This window comes from Cuculus canorus, chromosome 3 (assembly GCF_017976375.1).
Source record: "Cuculus canorus isolate bCucCan1 chromosome 3, bCucCan1.pri, whole genome shotgun sequence".
Taxonomy (NCBI): domain Eukaryota; kingdom Metazoa; phylum Chordata; class Aves; order Cuculiformes; family Cuculidae; genus Cuculus; species Cuculus canorus.
In genome coordinates, this window is record NC_071403.1 from 86,850,543 (window position 1) to 86,874,546 (window position 24,004).

Genomic DNA, 24,004 nt, shown 5'->3' on the forward strand with positions numbered 1-24,004 from the left:
GAGAGGAGTTACAGCAACATTCACCTGTATGTTTGCAGAGGAATAATTACAGTACAGGATTTTGATTCTTCCCAAAGTTTGTAGGCTGCAGTAGGAAAACTCAAGTATATTAACCTCACTTGGTCTTAACCAAGCGAGTCCTTGTCTCCTGGGGCAAAAGGCTTTGGGGGCTGCAATCAAATTAGTACTGAGCTGCAGTACCAGTCCTGCTTTGATAGTATAGTGCTGGTGTTCAAATCTGCCGTTAGGCTTTCATGTCTGATGTTGACATAAAGCAATTTTGCCTAGGAAAGACATGGAGTGCTAGCTAGTCATCAATGAAGTTTCTTAAAACTCACTTCTTTCAGTTTCTTAAATAGGCCTTCAGGGTTTGGGTTTTTTTTTTTAATGTTGTACTACCAAATTCTGCTACTTACTAAATAAAACATAAAAATAAAGAGCAACAGACTACTCTTCAGCATTATGTGATTAAGCATCTTTTAATATTTGTATTGACAAACACTGTTAGCATAACCAGAGTGAACAGTATATACTTGGAGTCTGTCCAGTAATAGACTTGAGTCACCTAACTACCGGTTCATGGAGAACTATTGGCACTCTAATTTCATTTTCAGTTAAGCAATAGGATGCTGAAGTGATCAGGACGTGTTCCAACAGTGCCAAATTCTAATAAAACTGAGATTGTGCGTTAACAGCCAAGGCAGAGGCAAACAATCATTCTGTATCATACACAGAAAGCAACTAGTATTGAACAAAGTTTGATCAACAAACTAGTTTTACTTCTTTAATAATCCTTTTGCTAATAACTCAATAGGCACAACAGTACCAGTAAGCATAGGGACTTTAAAACAACATAATCGCCACAGACAGTTGACTTAAATACAGTGATAGTGTTTAGTAGCAGACTTAGAGACGGCTTTTAGATTCTTCCACTCTAAAATGATTTTTTATTTCCTCGTCCACTAGTCATGCACTGGAGAGGAATTCCACAGCAGTCTCCTTCTCTTCAGTTAACTCCTTAGCTGTCAGATCCATCTTCTCACGAGAAAAATCATTAATAGGAAGACCCTCAACAAACTTCCAGGTCTTGTCCTGTTTGAAACCAAACAAAAAGCCCTTCTATGTGAGAACACACTTCAAATAGTCTGCATGAATAAAACTTTGCAGTGTAAGAAAAGTTTATGGCCTTAAAATAACGCATCGGGCAGAAGTTAATATTTTCAGATACAGAATACAACCAGCACCACCTAGTCATGTAAGACTCTACTTTATCAGTACTTATTTGACAGCTATTACAAAATGGTAAATAATCATAGAATAATTTGGGTTGGAAGGGACCTTAAACATCACCTAATTCCAACCCCCCAGTGATGGGCAGGGATGCCTCCGACTGGATCAGGCTGCCAAAGGCTTCATCCAGCCTGGCCTTGAACACCTCCAGGGATGAAGCATCCACAACTTTACTGGTCCTAGCTGCAAAAGACTGATAAAATCCTAAAATCCCAGCAACTGCAGACCCATACTAAAAGCACAACTGTTAACTAGCTCATACAACAGTTCAGCTAGGTGTTGTATAATGTACTTAGACTAAACACAGTCTAGTTACCTTGATCACAACAGGGAATGAATACAGCAAGTCTTCAGGAACACCGTAAGAATTGCCATCAGAAATTACTCCCATGGAAACAAATTCCCCCTAAAAAGAGAAGAGGAAGATATAAATACAAATCTTAGTTTCCAATATACTGCATATCCCACAACACACTTTATTTGAGAATCAGACAGGTTCTTCCCCCTCAAGACATACACACTTGAGGTCAAAGACGCTGGCATGTAATCAAAGCATTAGGTAGACAAGCACTTACTGAAGAGCAATATCTTACCGGTGGAGTGCCAAACCAGATGTCTCTCACATGATCACAGATAGCTTTGGCAGCTGACATTGCACTGGACAGCTTCCTAGCCTTAATAACTGCTGCTCCACGTTGCTGAACGGTCTGCAATTAAGAGAAAACCCTAAATTGTAATGCAGCAAAATCTTGGCTTGGTCTAAATGCTGTTAGTAAATGCCACGAGGGAAGACTGCCTTACAAACATTACTGAAGTTCATCAGTCAAAATACAGTTCTATCAATAAATGAACATGGCATGCTATCCAGAAACACAATCTAGAAGAGTCTTGCCAAGACAAGAACATAATGAAATATTTTAGAGGCTGGCTCATTTCTTAGTACCCGCTTTATAGCTAGCAGCCCATAAACTTCTTTCGTACCAATCAGATGTTTCGAGCTTTTACCACCAAGAGACTTCACATACATCAACAGCAACAGACTGGGAATTAAGGTTTTTTTTTTTCTGAATACCAATGTGAACTACTTGCTGGTCCAAATCCAAAAATATTTAATGCATAAAATTAATTTAATTCCTGACGATTGTTGAACCTACCTCCCTATATTCAAGTTTATATTCGGAACTTTTATACTTACAAACGGCATGTCTTCGAATTTTAATAGCTCCTTAAACCTTGTATTTTTTTTCTCTTAAGTTTTGGTAAGGCTATATGCCAACCAGACCCCAGTCTAGAAAGCAGGAATTATGAAATCACCTTATTTTAGTCAAAGCATTCCAGCACAGACCCCTATTACAATGTACCTAGAAGGCCAAACCAGTATCCTGCCTCGGTCACAAAAGATATAACAGGATCAAGGACAAGGGCAGGCTGCTGCTTACACTCCAGCTCACGAGCTGCCGTTGCCAGCGTACGTTTCTTTATTCTGCAGCAACAATCATGAACTGGAATAAGTCATATCCGAAACTAATACATGACAAAGCAGTTTTATGACAAAACACATCCTCGGTCCCAAACTAAAGGTGCCTTGGCTATCAGTATGCCAGTAATGTTGCATTACCAATTACCAAGCAAAGTACAGCTACTTGGAGTCACGTTCATCACAGGTTTCAGTAATCCTGTTTCACTTGATATTGCATTTTGATAGCCTGTGCTCTTGATCAATTAATACCATTATTTTCTTTTCCTATCCTACATTATTGTTTATTATTACCCGACATCAAAACATTCGCACGTTTTCTAAATTTTTCAGACTAGTTTTGCGGCTGCAGAGCATGGGTTTCCAAATCATGAGTATGTGCAGTCATCAGTTAACAGGCAGTAAACATTTTGCATTGTGTATCACTCATTTTGCATATTCTTTTATTGTAATTAGCATTGTCTCATGCTCTCTTCTTTTTCTGCCCTGTGAAACTGGTTTGGGATTTTGTTTGTTTTGGTTTTTTTACCCAATCCGAATTTTACCTTTTCTTTCAGATTCTCCTCTTTACTCTGTCTGGAGGGAGGAAGGAGTGAGTGAGTGGCTGTATGGTTCTTTGTTACCGACTAAGCTCCACATGGCTCTATTTTGCCGTCTGAGACTAAAGTACAACAGTCCTTTTTGGTACTCAACATGGGGCTCAAATATTTGGGATTGTAACAGAACTGACCAAGGCACATTAAACAAATTTGTTATAAGCATTCACTATATTACTTTAATAGTTACTGATCACAATGTCTGACAGAGCATAAGGCTCTAGTTGACACTGGTGGTCAACTAGTGGTGCATAATGTACCCTAATGCCAAAAAGCTCTAATGGTGCAGAACCTACTTTTATTTCTGGCGTGATGGGGGATCTCAGTAGTTCACTGTATTAGACGAAGCAAGCCTAACTGGAAATAAGTGGCAAAACCATCCTACTGTGACTGGCCCAGATGCTCCATGCATCCTTGGCACAGATTACCTCAAGTGAGCATATTTCAAGGACCCACAAGGGTACCAGTGGGCTTTTGGTACAGCAACTGTGGAGACAGAAGAAATTAAACAGCTGTTTATCTTGCCTGGTCTCTCGGAACACCCTCCTGTTGTAAGGTTGCTGAGGGCTGAAGAACAACAAGTGCTGATTGGTATCACAATGATGCACCAATATTGCACCGAGAGTGGGATTCCAATTCACAAGCCAATGAATTACCTGGAGAGCTGAGGAGTGATCAGCTTGCTCACCCTCCAGTAGTCTCACACGGCCAGCACAGAAAGCAAATGGAGAGTGAACTCTAACAGCAGACTATCGTGGCCTGAATGAAGACATACTGCTGCTGAGTGCTGCTGTGCCACACATGTTAGAACTTAAATATGAACTGGATTCAAAGGCAGGCAAGTGGTATGCCACAATTAACATTGCTGATGCATTTTTCTTTATTCCTTTGGCACCAGAGTGCAGGCCAGTTTGCTTTCACATGGAGGGGTGTACTAGTACATCTGGAATTGACTGCCTCAGAGGTGGAAACACAGCCCTACCAGACATTTCGTATTTCAGACTGTTCTGAAACAGCCTTATAGATACCTAGGCCAAAGAGCACGGCACTGAGTGGGTAAAGCCACCTGGTTAGTTAACAACAAGGGATCTACCAATCAAGCTGCCCCTGCCCAGTCAAAACTTTCATTTACTGTTGAGAGGGATAAAATCCCCATAACGTATATGAAGAATCTGTTTGGGAAAACAGTCTGGGTTAATCCTACCACAGGCAAGGGCAAACCCATCCACAAGACTGCTTTTTGCTCAAGGACCTGGGTGCATTTAGTGGGTGATACAAAAGGACGGGGAATTCTGATGTGTACCTCAACGTCATTTCATTTTGGGTAAGAACAGCCAATAATTTGTACTGTATGAAGTCATCATTTCCCAGGTGGTAAGCATTCTGCATCGTGTATTAACTGTTTTGCATATTCTTTTGTTGTTATTATTATGGCTATATTCTCTCCTCCTCTTCCACTCCTAATTTTTTTTTATCCCAATCCACAAGTGTTACCTGTCTTTTTTTTTCCAATTCTCCTCTCTACTCCGTCCAGGTGGGGAAGGAGTGAGCGAGCAGCTGTGTGGTTCTTTCTTACTGGCTAAGCTCCGCATGCCTCTTAGTTTTGCCAGCCAAGACTAAACCAAGACTGCTTTAGGTTTTTCAAAAGGCAGTTACCAATAGAGACAAGGTATCCAAACATGACCTATTCTAGCAAGATGGGAAGAGCTGCTTCACACAGTCAGTCATGAAATTGTAAACTACATAAATATGAGGTGAGGAGAAAGCAGAAGTATAGAACAACTACTTATAAAATCCCCAAGATCTTACCAGGATAAAGTCTCCCTTCAGCCAGCTGTCATCTTTTATAGCTTCATAGACTCCAACTTCTTTTCCTTTCACATTTACCTTCGCATGGTTAACATCTGGATATTGAGTGGAGGAGTGGTTGCCCCAGATGATGACATTCTTCACATCATTAGCAGTCACACCAAGTTTCAGAGCGATCTAATTGGAAATCAAAGATGTCCACGATACTAACTTCAGCTTCTCAATTTACAGGCTTCCTACCAGAAAGTGTTGTTCTGTATTTAGCAGAGTCAACAGAAATCATTCTAGTTTGAACAGGCCCTTTTTACCTGAGATTTAGCTCTGTTGTGATCCAAACGAGTCAAGCAGCTGAAGTTTTCCTTTGGTATTGACGGGGCTGACTTTGATGCAATTAGGCAGTTAGTATTTGCTGGATTCCCAACTACCACAACCTAAAAACAAACACAGGGAAAGGGAGTGCATAAAGACAAACAAGCTATTTCTGCAAAACAGCTCCTCAAGCGAAATACATGGCTTTGCCTTCAAAGAAGCTACTAAAAAGTTAAGGTTTCTTATGAATGTGTGTTGTTCATAGTCAACAAGCCTTTTATAACTGCACAGAGGAAAATATTTTCTAACTAGGCATCTTCTTTATAATTTGACATTCAAATGTGAAAGAGAAAACTTCTAGGGAGATCTGTACACTGACCCACAGCCTGGTTTCAAACCCCATACTAGTAGATACAGAGAAAGCACAATACAAACACACTAGCCTGCCCACTATCACCTTTTAAATGGTTCCTGGACTGGCTGCTGCTGTTTTATATAATTGCCTTATAATTAAGAAATCCAGAACAGTTGCTTATCTCAATGTTCATAGACAGCTAGAAGTAAAATATTGCCTGAACTTAGATCAATTTATTACTATGGAAAACTGATTTTTATTCATCCTTAATCTACTAATATGCCTCAAATGATTAACGTCAAGCTCCATATACTCTCAATCACACACTAATCTGCAAACCTCCCTTTGTATTTCCCCTTTTGAAAGTGAGTTCAGTAAATTTTCCATTACTCTGCAATAGTTATTGATAGTTTTCATTCCAACTGTATAAAGAAGCAAACAAGTCTTTAGAAGCAGTAGGAAGTTCATCAGCAGAGGAAGCAGACATTAAAAAGTCAGTTACAAAGCACAGTTGGAGTCTGGGTCTGAGATTAAGAGCAGTAGGAGAGCAGCCACATGATCCCATTAACTGTGCTGAAGGAATCTGAGAGAGAACAATTAAAAGCTTCCAATGCTCCAAAGAACATGATGCAAACAACCTAAATAAAGCAGATTTTTTGTGCAATTGTAAGTCTACAGATACTGAATTTAAGGGTCATTATGTTAAAGCCACAGATGGGTAAGAAGTAGGCAGCTGCACGTAGATAATTTAGTTCTTCCAGAGGAGAGATAACAAGAAGACCGCTTTTTATCTTCACATAATTTTATTTTTCAGAATTGCTGGTAACCATTCTCAAGAGTATCTGCAGGCTACAGCAACAGAATGCAAGGCTTACCTTTTTTACCAAATGAACTACGGACGAAACATCTACCTATTTAGCAAACTATATCTCATCTAAGCTCAATTGTGGTACATTTTCTAGGGCTTAAGGGAAGGAATGCCTACATCAAATAGGCTCCTGCTTATGCAATATCATTCAACAATGTTTCTAGATCTCTACATAACTCAGATTTAAGTTTAAATTCAGTTTCTATATTCACCTTGACAGTCTTTTTGGCATACTTGTCCAAGGCTGCACCCTGAGACTTGAAAATTGTCACATTTGCTTTGAGTAAATCCTTTCTCTCCATGCCCTCTCTCCTTGGCATGGAGCCAACCAGAATTGCTATGTCAAGGTCTTTGAATGCAACTTCCTCCTTGTCTGTTGGAATGACCTCTAAAAAAAGGAAACGGGGGAAAAAAATCTGAGTAAGATAAGCAGTCATGGCAAAGCATTAACAAGAATATTCTTTAGTTCATAAATAGTATATAATCTGATCCGACAACAATACCTTCCCCTTCCAAAAATACAAGCATAGTCATTCGGCCCCAACTCCACAGATCAGAAATTGTTTATCGGGAAATATTTATATACAAATATTTATCTAAAGCTTTAGATGTAAATTCTGAAAACACAGGAGAGATATATGTCAAAAGATACTTCTCATGTGTGTGTCTCTCTCTAAACACATATACCTATGTATATATGCATATTATACGCATGCACGTATATATGCTTTTCTTCACTTTTACAATAAAGTCCTTACCGGCAAGTATTAACACAAATGAAGTTTTCCTCTCCCTTTAACAATTCAAACTGAAGAATGTTTGATTTGTACAAGAGCTGGTAGCTATACATTTTTTAAGTACTCTAATTACAGTAGCACCTACTGGCTCCATTTATTCTGCTTGTTTATTTATCAGAACTTGCTGAGTAATTTTCAATGCGTGTCTTTAAGCAGAAGATATTTCTAAAGACTAGATTTTTACTTAGTAAAGGCACAGACGCATATCTAAAGATTCATTATTATTTTACCACAAGGGTAGAATACAATGCATAAATGCACAATCATCTGACAATTTGTTACAGATGCTGAAAACCCAGAATTAGATGATATGAACCTAAATATAGGTATAGTCAATTCTTTACTCAAAACTCATTTGATTATATTCTTCCTAGCTTACAATCTAAGTAAATTATCTTCCACAGAACATAAACCAAAGAAAGGATCATCTAATATTTTCTTCTGTTTTACTTCCTACTAGCTACAGAAACTCATAAATGCAATAGTTGTACTAGAATGCCTTGTAGACAGAATAAAAATTTCTTTAGGTCACCTCTCAGCAGCGGTAGAGCACAGTCCTGCAGCTCCATCACTACACCTTCCAATACAGACATCATGGGGGTGATATCCAGCAGCACAAGAATAAGAGGCTGCAAAGAAAGAAATGGGTTAGTGCAAGTTGCATGTAACCTGTTTCTAAAATGAATTGTCATCCTACCTCCTAGAAACTGCTATCTTGTGCAAGACTTAAAATCCATATACAGAAAACTGAAAAATTTCAGCATGACCAACGGAATGCTTGCATAATAGAGCAGGATTCCATTTTTACTAGTTAAAGAATAAATTATTTGCATATTGGTAAAACGTTCTGAGTGTCTACAAGAAAATAAGTTTCAGAGACTGCAGTTTCAGACACTGGCTTATTCATTACTGCGCAGCAGAGAAGTGATAATTCAGTTTAAGAGTTACCTGATCTTTGCCAAAGACATCTCCCTTGGCAATACTGTAAAGCAGCGAGTAAGCAATCTGCCCAGCAGCTCCAGTCACCAGGACTCTAACTGGTTCACCCTGCAAGAAAGTTATAGAAATTTACCCACAGCTACACAGTGTGGGCTCACACCATCTGGGAGCAGTAAAAATTAAGTTACTACAGAAATAAGGTTATGATTATTTAACCTGGATGAAAGCATATGCCTATACATGGATCAGGGCCAGCTCCTGGGATGACACTTCTGTTCTCTTACAATCACCAGCAATTTCTCTACTTGCTTATACAGAAACAGACCACACTCACAAAAATATCCCCAAGAACTATTCCTGAAAAAGTTTCCAAAATACCAGTAATGACAATCTTTTAAAGGACTTTGTATTCCTTTTGACAATGGCATCTTTGTAGCATGAGCTGTTACATCATCTACACCACTAGTACATCAAACATGCCACACAAGTTCTTTAAGCTGCCACACTTCACCAGTTTTCAGATTCTTTCAATTTTGAGGGCTATGTCCATTAAGCATTTTGAACACCTACTTGCAACTGAAGACTTACTGAATGGCAGAAACCAAGGAACACAGAGGTACTTAGAACTACTGCCTCACTGAACTGTTATGCAGCAATTAACAAAATACATAGAAAAAAAAGCTACATTATGGACAAATACAGACCCTAATACCCATAATACAAGTGTGCATTGTCAAACTGACACAAAACTCCAAAAGACTGGGAGAAGACTGCCAACACATTTCTATATTGCTAATAGGGGGGAAAAAAGGCTTTTCTTACAGCAAAAGTCCATTTTGTTAAGCAGGACCAGGCCTCGGAGAACTCCAGAGGTTATTTAATATTGAAAAGGGAAAACATGCCAAAGGACATTCATAATCCAATATTTTGTAAGCCTGGTTTTTGTATCTTCCCTTTTTCCCTAAAGGTAATAGTGCTGGAGCAGATTATGCTAGGACAGGAACAAGCACACACCAACCAGCCTGCCAGAACCTCAAGACCACTTTTCACTTTTTCCAATAATTAAAAGATGATCATTTGAATCACGGACAAAACATCTTCCACATTCAATTATGTCTGAAATTACTTAATTGCATACTAGGCTATGTCAGTATAGAAAAGTGTAGCTCACAGAACAAAGGCACACATTTCGCTTAGCGCTGGTGGTTACAACTGGAATACTCAGTCCAGTTTTGAGATTCTGAGTTTTAGAGGGATGTTGAAAAGCTAAAGGGGGCCCAGACAAGCATCACTCAGATGTTTGGGGCCCAGAATTCATGATCTATAAGATGAGGCTGAGGGGGCAGGGTGTAGTCTGGACAGGTGAAGGACAAGGGATGATCTAACAGCAGCCTACCTACTACTTTGAGAAAGGTTACAAAAATAACACTGACAAACATCTCTCAGTAGTGGCAGATGGCAGCACGTGAGGCAACAGCTACAAATCAAGAGAAAAATTCTTGATTTTTTTTTGACCCAGATGAAAAACATGTATGACTCAATTTAGCATCAGCAAAAGGCTTGCTATAAGGCTGAACTTAGCAACCTTCAGAGTCAGAGCAAGAAAGAGGTCACATTGGATGACATCTAGAGATCCTTTCCAACGAACATTCCTATCATCCATATTTATAGAAAAACTATTTGGGGATTTCAGTGTATTATCTCTGCAGAAGTGAGCAGTCAAGCACAGCTGCATCAAGCTAGTATTAGGTAACTACAAAAACGAGGCCACCTACCCAAATTTACCACACGCTAGATAAAATGAGAGCCTAAGTGATGAAGTTAAACTACTGAACATGCAGATTCAGATCTCAACATCATTCTACCTTCATTATAGGAATGTTTCTTTACGTATTTGGTTAAATGGCTACTGGTTATGGGGTTCTACTGCATTATTTTTCTTTTGAAAGACTCCTACCGCGAATCTCATCCCTCAAACCTTATCATAGTTTCACAAGGAAGGAGAAGAAGAACAGAAAATCAAATCTTGCTGGTTTAAATCTCAAAACTAGTTTGGTACACTATTCTCAAGTAGGGAGGTTAAACCCTCCAATTGTACCATAATGTCTGAATGATAACAGGCAGCACAGATTAAGATGCATATCAGATTTTAAAGTCACCCTTTCAGCATGTTTTGAATGAGAATCTAAATTTTATTTACGTAAAGGGAACAATTAACACTCTTTCAAGGGAGCTAATCGTATTAGTTAGGAAAATAAGTACTGGAAAATTACTGCGCTGCAAAACCTTGGCCTGGCAAAATCCCATATCAGCAACATATAAAACATGATCCCATGCTAAGCATGCTACTCCAGAACTCTCTCAGATAACAGCAGAATACGTTGAATTAAATGGTATCTGAAATCAATTGTGAATTGATTTCCAAATTCCCAGTGAATGGAAAAAAGATTTTAAGCAGCTAAGCTCTTTCTCCTTTGCCACCTGTGAGCCAATCTAAGGTTGTGTCACAAAAGGGAGAAAGTCAACGAGAATTTTCTTCTACTATACGCACTTTCTATGCCAATCTGATTTAAACATAAAAAAAAAGGCAATCTATCCACTAGGATTATGGTGAGTGTTTAGCATAATAACAGAAGAGGGGGAGGGTAGAAGACAAAAAGGCAGAAGTAGGACTATTTTTTTTAGTGAGGCAGACAACATTTAGCCTTGTTAAAAAGAACCCCTTCAATTATGACTCAGCTCAGCCCTCTCAAAATAGTTATGTTTTCTTACTACCATCCTTCCTGTTCTCCCCTCATTTGGGGTTGGAGGAGGGAGGAAGAAACATAAACTAAACTAAAGTGAGGAGTATTACCTGCTTGTTTTTTCCTCTCCATACCGTCAGTACATTTGATTCATAAACAAGCTTCCCCCAAACCCCTTTGCTTTGGCACCAACTGTGAGCAATTAGTATCAAAGAAAATATCATGCTTTCTTTTGATTCTAGAAACTAGATTAACAAGTCAGATTATGTTGTGCTTCTTAAAAAATATAGTTATTTCTTAATTCCCCGGAAAACTATCATCACGTATAAAAATGGGTATAATTGAGCGTCTGAGACTACTTTTGGAGGTTGGATGTTTAAAGAAGTTGGCTTTGAGAGGACTTTGAGACTGGAAGATTGAAGTAGCTTCCCAAAGGAAGTTGTACACTCCACACGTTCATGTTCAGGTATTTTAATCCATGATTTGGCTCCTGCACTGTGCTTTCGTTAAGAATATTTTCACGCTATGGTAACTCAGAGGTGACCTTCATGCACTCTCAGGTATATAAGATCTAGACATGACAAACTAAACATCTAACTTAACTATTTAGTTTCAAAGCCTTCCCCACTTCACATACAGCCAATGTATAGTTAAACAAGTTTTAGGAAACTGAAAGCATAGCAAAGGTAACACTAAAAAGGAACAAAAAACCTGTGGACATTACATCACCAGATACCCTTCTCCATCTAATTAATTCAGCAGATATGTAGGGCTTCTCCCTCTCCTAATTTATCACAAATAAAAGTAAAGCTTCCAATATCACATGAGGAGCTGCCAAAACTACCTTTGTGCCTAGATTACCTCTGTGATTACTATTTATATTAGTACCACACATGAAAGTAGCAGTACACTGCAAAACTGATTCAGGTTACAAAGGTAAGTAAAAGACTAATATTAAATAATCCACAATCAACTGTAGCAATAAGAAAAACTATGTCCTTTCTACAGAACTGATGGACTTTGCCATCTATTAACTAATTACCGTTACAAAAGACCTCTATAAACGTTATGACTGATAAACTTAACTGTCTGTAAAATACCAATTTAACATTCCTGAATATTAAAGGCAACTAAGGCATCCCACTTAGCCTGACAAGAATGATTTAAGCATTTGATTTAGCTCTCCAAAAGTCTAGAGTCTGCCTAACAAACTTTCCTTTTGCTCTCCACTCTTTAAAGCAGAAATATAGTGACAATGTATTCCGAAACGTGGTAGAAAGTATCGGCAAAACAGTTGTGCACTTTAGCAACCCCAGCAGTACTGTGGTTCATAGGCTGAATTCCAAAGGAATTCTTTCCTACAGAAATGACCTTGAGACAGGTGTCCTTAAAAGTTTTTTCCATTTCATAACAGCAGTTGCATCATAAACACACACTTTGTTTCAGAAATTTAAAGCCTTTGCCCAATGCCAAATTCATAATTAGAACAGTTACAGTCAGATAAAAAAAAATGGTGCTGTTCTAAAAAGCCTAGGCATTAAAGTAAGTTTCAATTAGCAGTTCTGCTGGAGACCAGCAAATTCATGGCAGTTAAATGTTTCAAAAATGCACGTACAGACTAGAATTCGCTACCTCGAGGTCACTTTTGAGAATCCCTATGTTGAGTGGAAATAAGAGTGGAGAATTACGATAGGCAAGGTTTACAGATTTCAGTATTTTCTGGCATACAGCTGAAATAATAAGCCATGTTTCAGAGCATGCAAACATCTTTTCATAGCCAAGTACCAGAAGATTTTAATAACTCGGTATGGAGATTTTTCACGATTATAAAGGAAAGCAAGGTCGCTGTGCAAGTTTTTGTGGGTGCATAATGATCTCTAGTTCTGGCACAGAAAAGCAAAGCGCTCCGGTCACCGAACCAGGACCCCTCGAGAACCTGGAGAGCCCACACAAACAGCTGGATTCCTGACAAGCAGCAGGGATGCAGGGACAGAAGAGAATACCCCTTCCCTTCGAGCTGCGCCCGAGACCTCCAGCGACTCGCGGGGCTCAGGACCGGGCGCTCCCGCCCCCTTGAAGGCGCCGCGGGGCTCGGGTCCCCCCAGCGCGGCCCGGGGGGCTGAGGCGGCCCGGGCCCCTTTCCGCCCGCGGAACCGTCACCTCACGCATCCCCGCGGCGAGGAGGGACCCCCTCCCACCCCGTCCCGCTGCTTAGGGGAAGGTCCCCCGCCTCGGGGCGCGGTACCGACCATGGCGGCGCGGAGCGGCGGGGCTGTCAGCCTCTAGGTCACCTCTACGGCGCGAGTGGCGCGGCGGAGGCGCTGCGCGAGGTGCCGCCGAAGGGGGCGGGGCGCGCCCGGGCCGCGCGGGCGCCTGGGAACTGTAGTCTGGGCGCCCGCCTCCCACCGCAGCCCGGCGCGAGAGAAGAACTACAACTCCCTGCGTACCCCGGGGCGCCCGCGCCTCGCCCCCGGACGCCATTGGCGTGGCGGCAGCCGTCACACAGCCCCATTCATTGAAAGCGCGGAGCGGCGGTCCCGAGAGCCGCTAGGGGGCGACGGGCGGCTCCCTTCTTTGCGCATGCGCCCTTGGGGAATGCAGGGCTGGGGGTTTTGCGGCAGCGCGGGCGTTTAGTTCCGCGCAAGCGCGGGGCGAAGGGCAAGGCGTTACACCGCAGCGCGAGAGAAGGCGCATGCGCTTGGGAAGAGGTGCCGGCTCGGGGGTGGGGGTGTGGGGGAAACGCTGAGACGCGGAGGAAGCGCGTGTCTGCCGCGCCTGCGCGCGTGGCGGCGCGTCGGCGGTTGCTAGGTGACGGGGGCGCGGGGAGTGCGTGCCCTCCCCCCCGCCCGCAGCGCTCGGTGGGTGCGGGAGCGCGCGCACTTGAGTGGGGGGGATGGGGGAGGGGAAGGGACCTGGGGCCGCGGGTTGGGGGGGGCAAGGCTGTCCCTGACATACAGGGAGTAGCTGCTGTTACAGAATGTGGGGTGTTCTTTATTTCATCTGAAGTAGGACTGAGTTTTATCTGAGTAATTGCATTTTTTTTTTTTTGAAAGTTAGTCAGAATGTCCCTCTGAGAGCGCGTTTTCTTTGAACCAGTGCTTTTCTGGACACTGTCCTTTCTTTGGAGATTATAATGCCTTGTGTGCAGTGTGATCTGTGCTGAGCAGATGTCTCTTCTTCTGCAGTCAACTCTCCTTGCAGCCTTTCCCCACCTCTAAGGCAAGGTCAGGCAGAGCTGGCTCCAAACTGGCAAGAGGGGAGTTGGAACTGGATGATCTTTAAGGTCCCTTCCAACCCTAAGTATTCTGTGATTTGATTGTTGTTAAGTTCATAATGATACAAGAAGTAGTTACTATTACAAAAAGCAGACTGTTTTGATTTAAAATAAAAGTTTTGTCTAAGTATTAGTATTTTTTGAAAGTTAGACCCGATGTCCCTCTGTTAGCACGTTTTCTTTTAGACAGTTTTTCCAGACACTGATCATTCCTTGGAGATGATAACGTTTTGTGTGCGGTGTGATCTGTGCTGAACAGATGTTTCTTCTTCTGTCATCACCTTTGCTTGCAGTGTTTCCCTACTGTAATAAAGAGATATTTTGTACTTTCGGAATTTTAGTTTCCAGAGTGTGTTTGTAACACCACCTCGAACACAAGGTCAGGCAGAGCTGGCTCCAAGCTCCAAACTGGCAAGAGATTTGATTGTTGTGAAGTTCATACTAATATAAGAAGTAGTTACTATTACAAAGAGTGGAATATTTTGATTTAAGCTAAAGTAGAGTTAAATCTTCATCTAAGTAATAGCATTTTTTGAAAGTTAGACACAATGTCCCTCTGATAGCTTGTTTTCTTTTAGACAGTGTTTTTTCCAGACCCTGTTCATTCTGTGGAGATGATAATGTCTTGTGTGCAGTGTGATCTGTGCTGAACAGATGTCTCTTCTTCTGTCATCATCTCTGTTTGCAGCCTCCAAATTAGCAAGAGTTCTGACTGTTGTGAAGTTCATAACAATGTAAAAATTAATCCTTGGGAAGTATTAGAACATGCATAAGATTTCTGGGAAAATATATCCATATGCACGTAAGTGGGACATACATCCTGTCCCAGCTCTGGTCTCACTGCACACGATTGATGGAGATAACTGCCTCACATCATCCAGGCCTAATTGAAGGGTGCTTGCTTTCTAAAACTCCAAAATGAATCTTAGAGAGTTTATTTGCTGGCATTTTTGGTATGCCTTTGGCCCTCATGGCTGGCTTTCCCTTTGTCCTGGCATCTCTCTATCCTTGCTGCCGCTCTCCCTGCAGCCCCTGGGACCTTGGCCGGTTCCTTTTATTCCCTTACACCAGGGGAAACTGAGAGCTCCTCTCCCACACTGTTCAGCTGTTTAAACAGCAGGACTCAAATAGTTATCTGTTGCACAAAAATAAAACTATTGATGTAGTTGTGTTTTGGGTTGTGGTCTATGCCTAAAGTGAGGCAAGCACTGATATAAATACATCAGCAAACCCCACAGATTCTTAAACTGCGTTGTTATGCTATAAAAGAGAGCTTCAGGTGGTGATTCTTTTCCTCCTATCCTGGCAGGGATCTGTATCGGACAAATTCTGTAATTTAGTTTAATGAAGTCTCCCTTGTCCAAATTCTTTTTGTGCAGATTTAGCTTTAAATCATTCTAGTCCTGATAGATGATTTTTTTTTCACTGTAAATAGCGTGTGCGCTTATACAATTTCTTCTGTAGCCTTCAGACAGAAACCTGAAGTTACTTCTCTAGGGCACTGGGTGTAAAACATAAATATGTATTATTGTCATGCCAAGTGATCTTATTTTAGTGAGTCCTCTTGCTAATTGTGCACATTGCACAACTCAAGACTTCCTGAGGCTTGAACAAGTCTTCAGCAGAGCCTCTGACAGCTTCTGCAGTACAGAAAACTGCAGTGTCAGAGTTGAAAAGGTACAGTCATTCTTAGTTGATTTTAAATGTCAAACTGTACTGATGTATATCAGTTAATAACTGTACATATTTAATATGAATGAAGATTGTACTTAAGGTCCCTTCTGGGGTTGAATTTGAAAACCAAATAGCAGCAAGCGAAGCTGAGGTCTGGCTTGCTGTCAAATATAGAGAAGTTTGGTAAGTAGAAGGGAGCTTGGTTTCCAGTCAGATTATTCCGGTATCCTAATATTCTTTACCCTAGTGACTCTAACCTTTTTCTCACCCAAACATTGTACAGACTTAATTAACACTTAAATTAAGATTATTTAAGATCTGAATGTACACAAAACCTGATGTGGACCTGAATAAGGTAATTTCCACTCAGCATAATCGGTTCAGTTTAACTTGATTCCTTGTTAGTTTTCAGCTGAAGCTATTTTAGCTTGCTGTAAACTGATTTGTGTGTGTCAACAGAGCAGATTGTACTGGTTCAGTGGATTTCAGTTAAGCTGATCAAACTTTCTTCTGTATGGAAGGCTCCACTCTCATACTTGCTCATTTCTTTTGCCCAAGCTTGTGCTCCCTATATTATTTGTTTTGAAGATAAGAACATGTCTTATGTTGAAAGTGATCTGTAATGATTATGGTGCAAAGCCATGTGTAAATACATTTGTCAGAGACCTATATCAGTTTGTTTTAAACCTATTCCAAATATAATTAGCCCGAGACAGAGTTAAACTGATAGAGTATCTGAACTGTCTGTTGAGCTGAATTAACAAAAGATACCTTAAAGTTTTGCTTTCTATGATTGCGGTGTAATATTTCAAGTTAGCAAAACCTAACAATTCTAGTATTTCGTTCTTACTTGGCTTAAGTATTATTTCTACTTGTTAAGCTTTAATGTCTTCCAAGCAAAATGTAAGTGTATGAAAATAAATGAGAGATCCCTTTGTCTCACCATCTGGTTTTTACAACTCTTTTTCCTGGTGATGATTAGATTTTAAAATATATTGTTGCTTCTGTATGAAAACCTTTCTGGTGTTGCAGGAAGCATTCCTCGTGCTGTTAAATCATGCCACTGTTTTCAGACTGTTGTCACCATAGGAATCTATAAACATACAGAGTTCCAGTTTCTGCAACCCAGTCTTCCAAATCTGTGCTCTTTTTCTTCAAGAAGCGTGGTGTGTTTGACTTACTTTTGCTGATTTTTTAGTCTTACCACCTTATCGAAGTTTTGGATATTTTCATACTAAATTTAACGCTGGTTTTCCTGTCAGCTTTGTCACAGCCTTCTGATTTGCTCCAGTTTATTATCATCTCACAATTTTCTTGCCAATTTTGCATTTTCTGTTGCAGATATTTTTTTGAGGTCATAAGGTGCTGGTGTAAATTTTTAATATTCTTTAATGTTCTGCCATGTTTAGTGGTATTTGTCTTTTGTGTAGTGCTTTAAGCCAAGGACCTGCAGAAATGGAAACTTACAACATGCAAAAGAAGTAATGGAAATTTAGTCTGCGCATGGATTGGGCTCTCAGATAATTCTTCAAATACATTTTATAGTTTTTGCCCTCAAAAGATATTTAATTACTTGAAAATTGGTGTAATTAAACAACACAATACTCTGGATGCTTTAGTCTCCATTTTGTGGGGATTAAGTATCATTTTTAAAGGCAACTAGTAGTTTTGAAGGGTTTTCTGCCAGAATTCCCTCTTAATTTTTTTTATGTTTTAAAATGAATTATTTTCTGTTAACAGCTGGCTGTGTTCTTTAAATGTATTTTGGATGGGATTTTCTTTTCCTTCATTGCCATCTATAGAAATTGATGAATTTTTTAAGGTAAGCTCTTACACTTAATTTTCAATAATTTGTGAAATTGTCTTTTTACCATCTCCATGTATGATACTGATTTTCTTTTATCTCATGCATTTATTTAAAATTTCAAATACAAAACATGCCTTTTACAGCTAAGTCTGTGTGATATAATTATGATTTAAAATATTTCACTACAAGATGTTTCAATCCTAGAAATAATAGTAAAATTGGAAAAGTTTTGGAAGCCTATTCTGGGCTATATAAATAAGGGAATAATAAATAGAGATTTTTGAGAAATAAAATAAAGTATTAAAAAATACTGAAATGGGATTGAGGGATCAAACACCATTGTTAAGAGTATGTGAGAAATCTGTAATGGAGTTTAAAAATTATAAAGACGTATATATATGCAAGAACAATTGAAATAGTATTTTAGAAAATGAAAATAGATACATTTTTGCTAAGAATTTATATTTTTATACATGATTTTTTTATTCCTAGTGTTAATGTCCTAGAATATTTTTTCACTGTTCATTTCTAAACTTCAGTTATGTGATACTGCGTAGGTACTAAATAGTATGAAGGAACTTGTATATCCAGAAATTCTGTTTATAACTCTGTTTTTATTATTTGTTGTGGTTCAGAAAACTTTCTTCCTTAAAGAGAAATCTTACCATCGGTGGAACTGTTTTCATTTTATCCTATGGCTTCATTTTTACTTCTTAATAGTTTAGTTGAGTTTTTGCGTAATTACAGTTAATTAATTGTTCATTAATTGTCTTTACAACCTTTAGTATGTTTTTAACAGGTAGATAGAATGCCATGAAACATTGTGTACTCATGTGTCTACCGAATATGAGGAGACAGAAATGATGTATAGCATGATTTTTAATACATATTAGTAATCTTCATGAACTATTAATGAGTCAAATCTTAATAAAAATTGTGAGCAGAATGTTCTTTTTTGTTTCTTCTTGCTAAGTAAGTTGATAGTATGAACACCCATCGTACTTTTCCAGAGGCTGCTGTAACAGTTAAGGCCTCCTTTGCTGTCTGTGTGTAGGTTGATCTCACGTGCCTAGTATGATGCTTGCAGGCTCCAGTGCTGGGAGCGCAGTTCAGCTGTGCAGGACTCCATTGCTGGCTGGGGGCTGGAGTAGCACAGGGGCTGGGTAATAGCAATCCCATTGCAGACAAAGCTGAGTCATTGTGGAAGATCTATTATAGGATACCATCTGCAAACTGTTTTTGGAGGATTTTCTTCTCACAATTCATAGAAGTGCAGGGTATAGAGAAAGCCTGTTAAAACAATTACAAACACACGTGCAAAGAAGTTGGTGTGCTGGCTGTAAATTCAGCAAAGTTAATAACTTAATTCTTAAAAAGAGAACAGAATTGTGTTTCTGGTGTACTAGAAGGAGCATTACTGTATTCTCTTTTACCTTAACACAAATCTGTCTTTTTCTTGGATGAACAGACACTTTGTGACAACAGTGTGTGGATATTCTACTCACTAATGTCAATGTGTGGAGGAGGTTGATTGTGAATTAGCTACTTCTTCCCGTGATAGGTGAACTGAGGTAGTTTTGCAAACCCTTGGGAGATGAAAAATGGAAAGAGGGAAGGAGTGGAAGCATCCTTTGCAGACAGGAGAATGTCATGAGTATGACGGAAAATGCTTTTCTGTGTTTGCTGTCTGGCTGTCCTGCTGTTCGGGTATCCAGACCATGGAAACTAAAGGTACATTTGTGATGAAATTGCCAGTCTGTAATCTGGACATCATGGATTCAGTTAGTTAATATTTGAAATACTTGCATTAAAGTACATCTAAAGATACATTTTCCATGCAGACCAAATAAAAGTAACAAAGCAATTTCCTTTGGAAAGGTGACTTCCCAAGTAAAATGCAACAGGAAGAATGTAAAAGGAATATCACCTGTGCATTGATCACAAGAAATGGTACATTTCCTCAATTAATTTGATTTTTGGAGTGTTATGAAATTGTTGTATTGATAAAGGTGGGTTTCCAAGGCATACGCAGTGCCTTGCTGCTTTTTGAGAAATTTGAATGAAGATTCTACCAACCTGTCCAACCTGTTGTAATATTTTCCTGTTCAGTAAAACTAGCAGGTTAATGCATTAGCTGTAAGCATGCCAGTAATTGAAAATTTGCCTTTTTATGAACATGTAAAAATTATCTTGGTATTGTGCAATAACTTCATTCTGATTCCTCTTGTTTTATAAAACCTAGTCAAAGTGTTGATGTGTTTTAAACCCAATCAGAAGAGGCAAGTTGGCATTCTAAGGAAGAAATGACCTGTGTAACAAGTGAGTTCTACAAAACAAAACCTTGTAATCTTAAGTTAATTCATTACAACAGTTTAAAGATGCAAAAAAGCCACACCCCAAAACTAGATTTAATCATTAAGCTGATGTCCTTGTAAGTTGTTTAAAATGAAGCAAGCATTTAGTCAAGTGGCAAAACAGCTTCTCCTGAAAATAAATGTTTGCGTTTTCTCTTAAATGACTTTATTTTGCCCTTGTTTATAATAGACCGATAATCAAGGAATTACTTTTGATACAAGAAGTTACAATCTATAATGATTACTTTCCATTTTTTTAGACTCCGTGCAGGCAGCTGAATCCATCTGTTTCCTTTATCTTATCTTTTCCATGTCAGAATGACTGATGGATGCTCTTCCATGCCAAGCCTGTCAACCTAATTACAAGTGCTGTTGTCATTAAGGTTATTTCTATGAATTATGATCCCACAGTTTGCCTAAAATATTTCAGCTTGTTTAACAATATACATTTGTATTTGTTTCTGTATTTTCACAGAACTAATAATAGCTGCCATAATATAGGTTGGTTTTTTCTCCCCTCCCCCCCCCAAGTATTGAATTATATATTTTGAAGAAAATATCAACAGACATATGTGCGGAGGGAGAATGATGTCTTATGATGTTGACTTATTAAAGTTAATTGTTTAAAAACTAATGACATTATTAATATGTGAAACATCATTTTTAAAACATGAATTTATCAGTAGTAAGCTTAAGAGCAAACTAAACACTTTGTTTCCTATATGGAGGGTTTCTGCTGCTTCACAGATTCATTTTGATATCTGACTGACTTTTGGAAACCTTATCCAAATTGATTTTTAAGCAGCAACAGTCTATGGATGGCCTTATTGTTGTTTATAGTACTGACCATATTCAGGTTTTTACTGATCCTTGAGGAAAGAAAGAAGAAATTGTATTTATTCATTCAGCTCACATGAACACAAGTACTCAATTTCTGCACGTGCCTGTATTCAATCAGATGCACACTATAAGGCTAAACTGTCCCTGTGTCTTAATAAAAGCATAGGCTCATGAATCCAGCTGTGTGGAGTCTATTGGCCTTTCCCACGCTACATAGCTTTGAGTTTCCTGCAGCTCCAACACATGCATATGTATATGCGTACATATATTTTTGTTGTTTTTTTCAGTTCAGAGTGTTTAGAAACGTTGTGTTGGAACTGTGAGAATGGTTTTCTTACAGCAGGAGACTGAGGATGAACAGTTAAAACTTGTGGGTGTGTCATGGAGGCACTTAGCGTTGCCTTATCTGGCTGGGATGGTGTTGAGGAATTACTTCATTTGAACCCAGGGTAGTCATACTGTCTGAAGCACTCTTCCAAGCCTTTTGGAGGGGAATGGCAGGCTTCCTGTAGGACAGAGCTAAGGACTGAGTCTGCATGTGCCCACTATGAATGATAAGGGAACCATGACCATGGAACAAAACTGGGAGCATGACCACTTACATTGTGGACACAAATGATGGAAAACAAAGTAGCTGCATTTTTGAATGAAGGAGTCTTCTCTATGAAGTAATCAAGCAAAGGGAATCATGATTATATTAGTCTTTTTCTGGTTTGTTTCTAGAGTAATACAGTTGTGGTTTTTTGTTAGGTTTAATTTGCAGTCTAACTTTACCAGTGTTGAGTAACCATGGCAATGCACTAATATATGTATGTTGAAAAGGTTGGATCTTAATTGCGTAAAAGCCTTTTGAGTATTTTGAGTCCTATAGGGAAAGTGTTACTCCTGACTATATAGTAGCATATATACCTCTAATGTAGGCAAACCCACATACATTTATTTCATGACAGGTAATCCCATTTATTTAGGATAATGGGCCAGATACTGTTTCTCAAGTTGCCCGCTGTCTGACTTAGGAGAATATAAAATATTGCTATGAAATGGCCTTTTCCTTTTATAGCTGTCTGACATCCAGGGTCTAGCCTCAGCATTAGTCAAAGGAGCTAGAAATACACCACAGTTAAATTATGGGTTTGTATCTCCAGGTGGTGCTGGAATTCATGGTTGAAGACTGTAGAAATTAATTTTGCTAAAGCAAGAAACAACAGGACATTAAGCCACTATGCCAGCTTTAGATGTATGCTTCAAAAATTTTTTGCTGCTCAGCATTATTCAGTAATCTGTAACTCAAATTGCAGGAAATATTTGAAATTCCATTCTAACAATATCCAACAGAGAATATTAAAGAAGCATTAAATTTCAAATGCCTGAGGGAAAATGCTCTCTTGCAACACCGTGGGCATTTGGATCTCGATAGTATATGTAGTATTACAGTCTAATATTATGCTTTACTTGGTCTAAAATAAAAGCCCAATTTTAATTCTATCTCCAAAAACTTGGCACACTGCAGTGAAAAATAATTTATTTCAATGTTGTTTTCTAATACATTGCAACTAACTTTAAAGCTTCCTCATATAAGACTCCCACTATGGCTTTTTGTAATCTGACTCTTTCATTAAAACTTCAAATATACTCCCAATGGCTTATCTCAGTTTTTTCATTGCTAATTCACAAGTTACAAGATCCCAAAGTTACCACAGAAGTTTTTTCTCATTCTATGCAATTTTGCTCTTAAGACAAAACTTTAGACTATCTTTGTAAATATGTAAATCACCAAAACACAGGATGAACACACTCTTAAGAAACAGGTAATAAGCAAATACAAAATGGATTTTAATGATAAATTTATGCAATTCTAGTTTGGTTAATTTGGCAAAGCTATTAGTGAACATAACTCAAAACAGTACTGATTAAACCTTTATAGTTTTCTAACTTTTATGTGCCGTACTTGATAGCAAAACTATTTCAGAAGTGAGTCCCCAGCTTACAAGATTCTGGGGAAAGAGCAGAAGAGTGTTTGTAAAAGGTTTAGAAAATCTCTAGCATGAATATATTTCTTGCCGTATGATTAGGCAACTCAGTGTATGGCAAAGCAAGGGCAAGTGGCGTGTTTCTTTTTGAAAATTAAGATCTACAGTCTTTAGAGAAATAGTAGTTTCTTCCCCCCTGTGGCTGACTTTTTTCCTGTTTGCATTTCTGACGGTTGTAGGCAGAGTAGTGTCCAGGAAAATGTCGATATTCTGATATTTCACACCTACCTCAAGTTTCACGAGAAGCAGGGGTTTTAACAGTTTTTTTTTGTTTAGTAGTAGTTGCCTGTGAAATTGGACCATTCTGACCTGCCTGCCAGATCACACTGGAGGGAATGTGATTTAAAAACTCAAAAACTGCAGAGAGGATTCAAAAGAACAACATACTGCATATGGCTTAAGATAACATAATAAATGCAATTTGATAAATGTTTTTGTCTTTCATCATGTGGATATCAGGACTACGAGTATAGGTACTCATGTATATCATGCATACATTAATCTAGCTGCACAGTGTACCCATGTTTGGATGTAAATCAGTGGAATTTACAGTATCATTAGTTTAACTGCAGTGCTAGACTCCTTTCTAAATTAATGTCACTGTTTTCTGTAATGAAAGCTAGTAGAATATCGCAGCCTTACTACAAGATCTGCTGTCACTGCTGGGAACTCCACTGTAATACTGGTGGATACCAGCTTGCCTGCTGAGGGTCAGTTATGGACTCGGAATTACAACATACCTTTTAATGGAAGCTGAGAGCTACTGAAGGTTGATAGACTGTTTTCCCATTGTAGTTAGTATCAGGCAGCTGTACTTAAACTTCTGAGCAAGTAGAGTGAG

At 39.0% G+C, this 24,004-nt stretch overlaps 2 protein-coding genes across 15 annotated transcripts in view; one reads left to right on the forward strand and one right to left on the reverse strand.

Annotated features, from left to right (window-relative positions):
* Positions 1-453: 453 nt before the first annotated feature.
* MDH1 (malate dehydrogenase 1) lies at positions 454-13,575 on the reverse strand. The gene is made up of 9 exons (XM_054062993.1): positions 13,434-13,575; positions 8,450-8,548; positions 8,034-8,130; positions 6,917-7,092; positions 5,481-5,603; positions 5,173-5,349; positions 1,884-1,997; positions 1,607-1,696; positions 454-1,092 (listed from the first exon to the last, which is right to left on the reverse strand). Exons 1-9 carry the CDS (start codon positions 13,434-13,436, stop codon positions 967-969), a joined length of 1,005 nt encoding a protein of 334 aa, XP_053918968.1. The 5' UTR covers positions 13,437-13,575; the 3' UTR covers positions 454-966.
* A 265-nt stretch (positions 13,576-13,840) lies between these two features.
* Positions 13,841-24,004, forward strand: part of WDPCP (WD repeat containing planar cell polarity effector) — a 164,706-nt gene continuing 154,542 nt past the window's right edge. For 13 of the 14 annotated variants that reach the window (XR_008449200.1, XR_008449201.1, XR_008449202.1 and 10 more), the window contains exons 1-2: positions 13,917-14,042; positions 17,873-17,954. The gene's annotated coding sequence lies outside the window, so the exon portion shown is untranslated. Of the gene's footprint in view, positions 13,893-13,916; positions 14,043-17,872; positions 17,955-24,004 lie in introns of those variants that run through there. The other variant, XM_054063066.1, reaches the window with a different exon arrangement.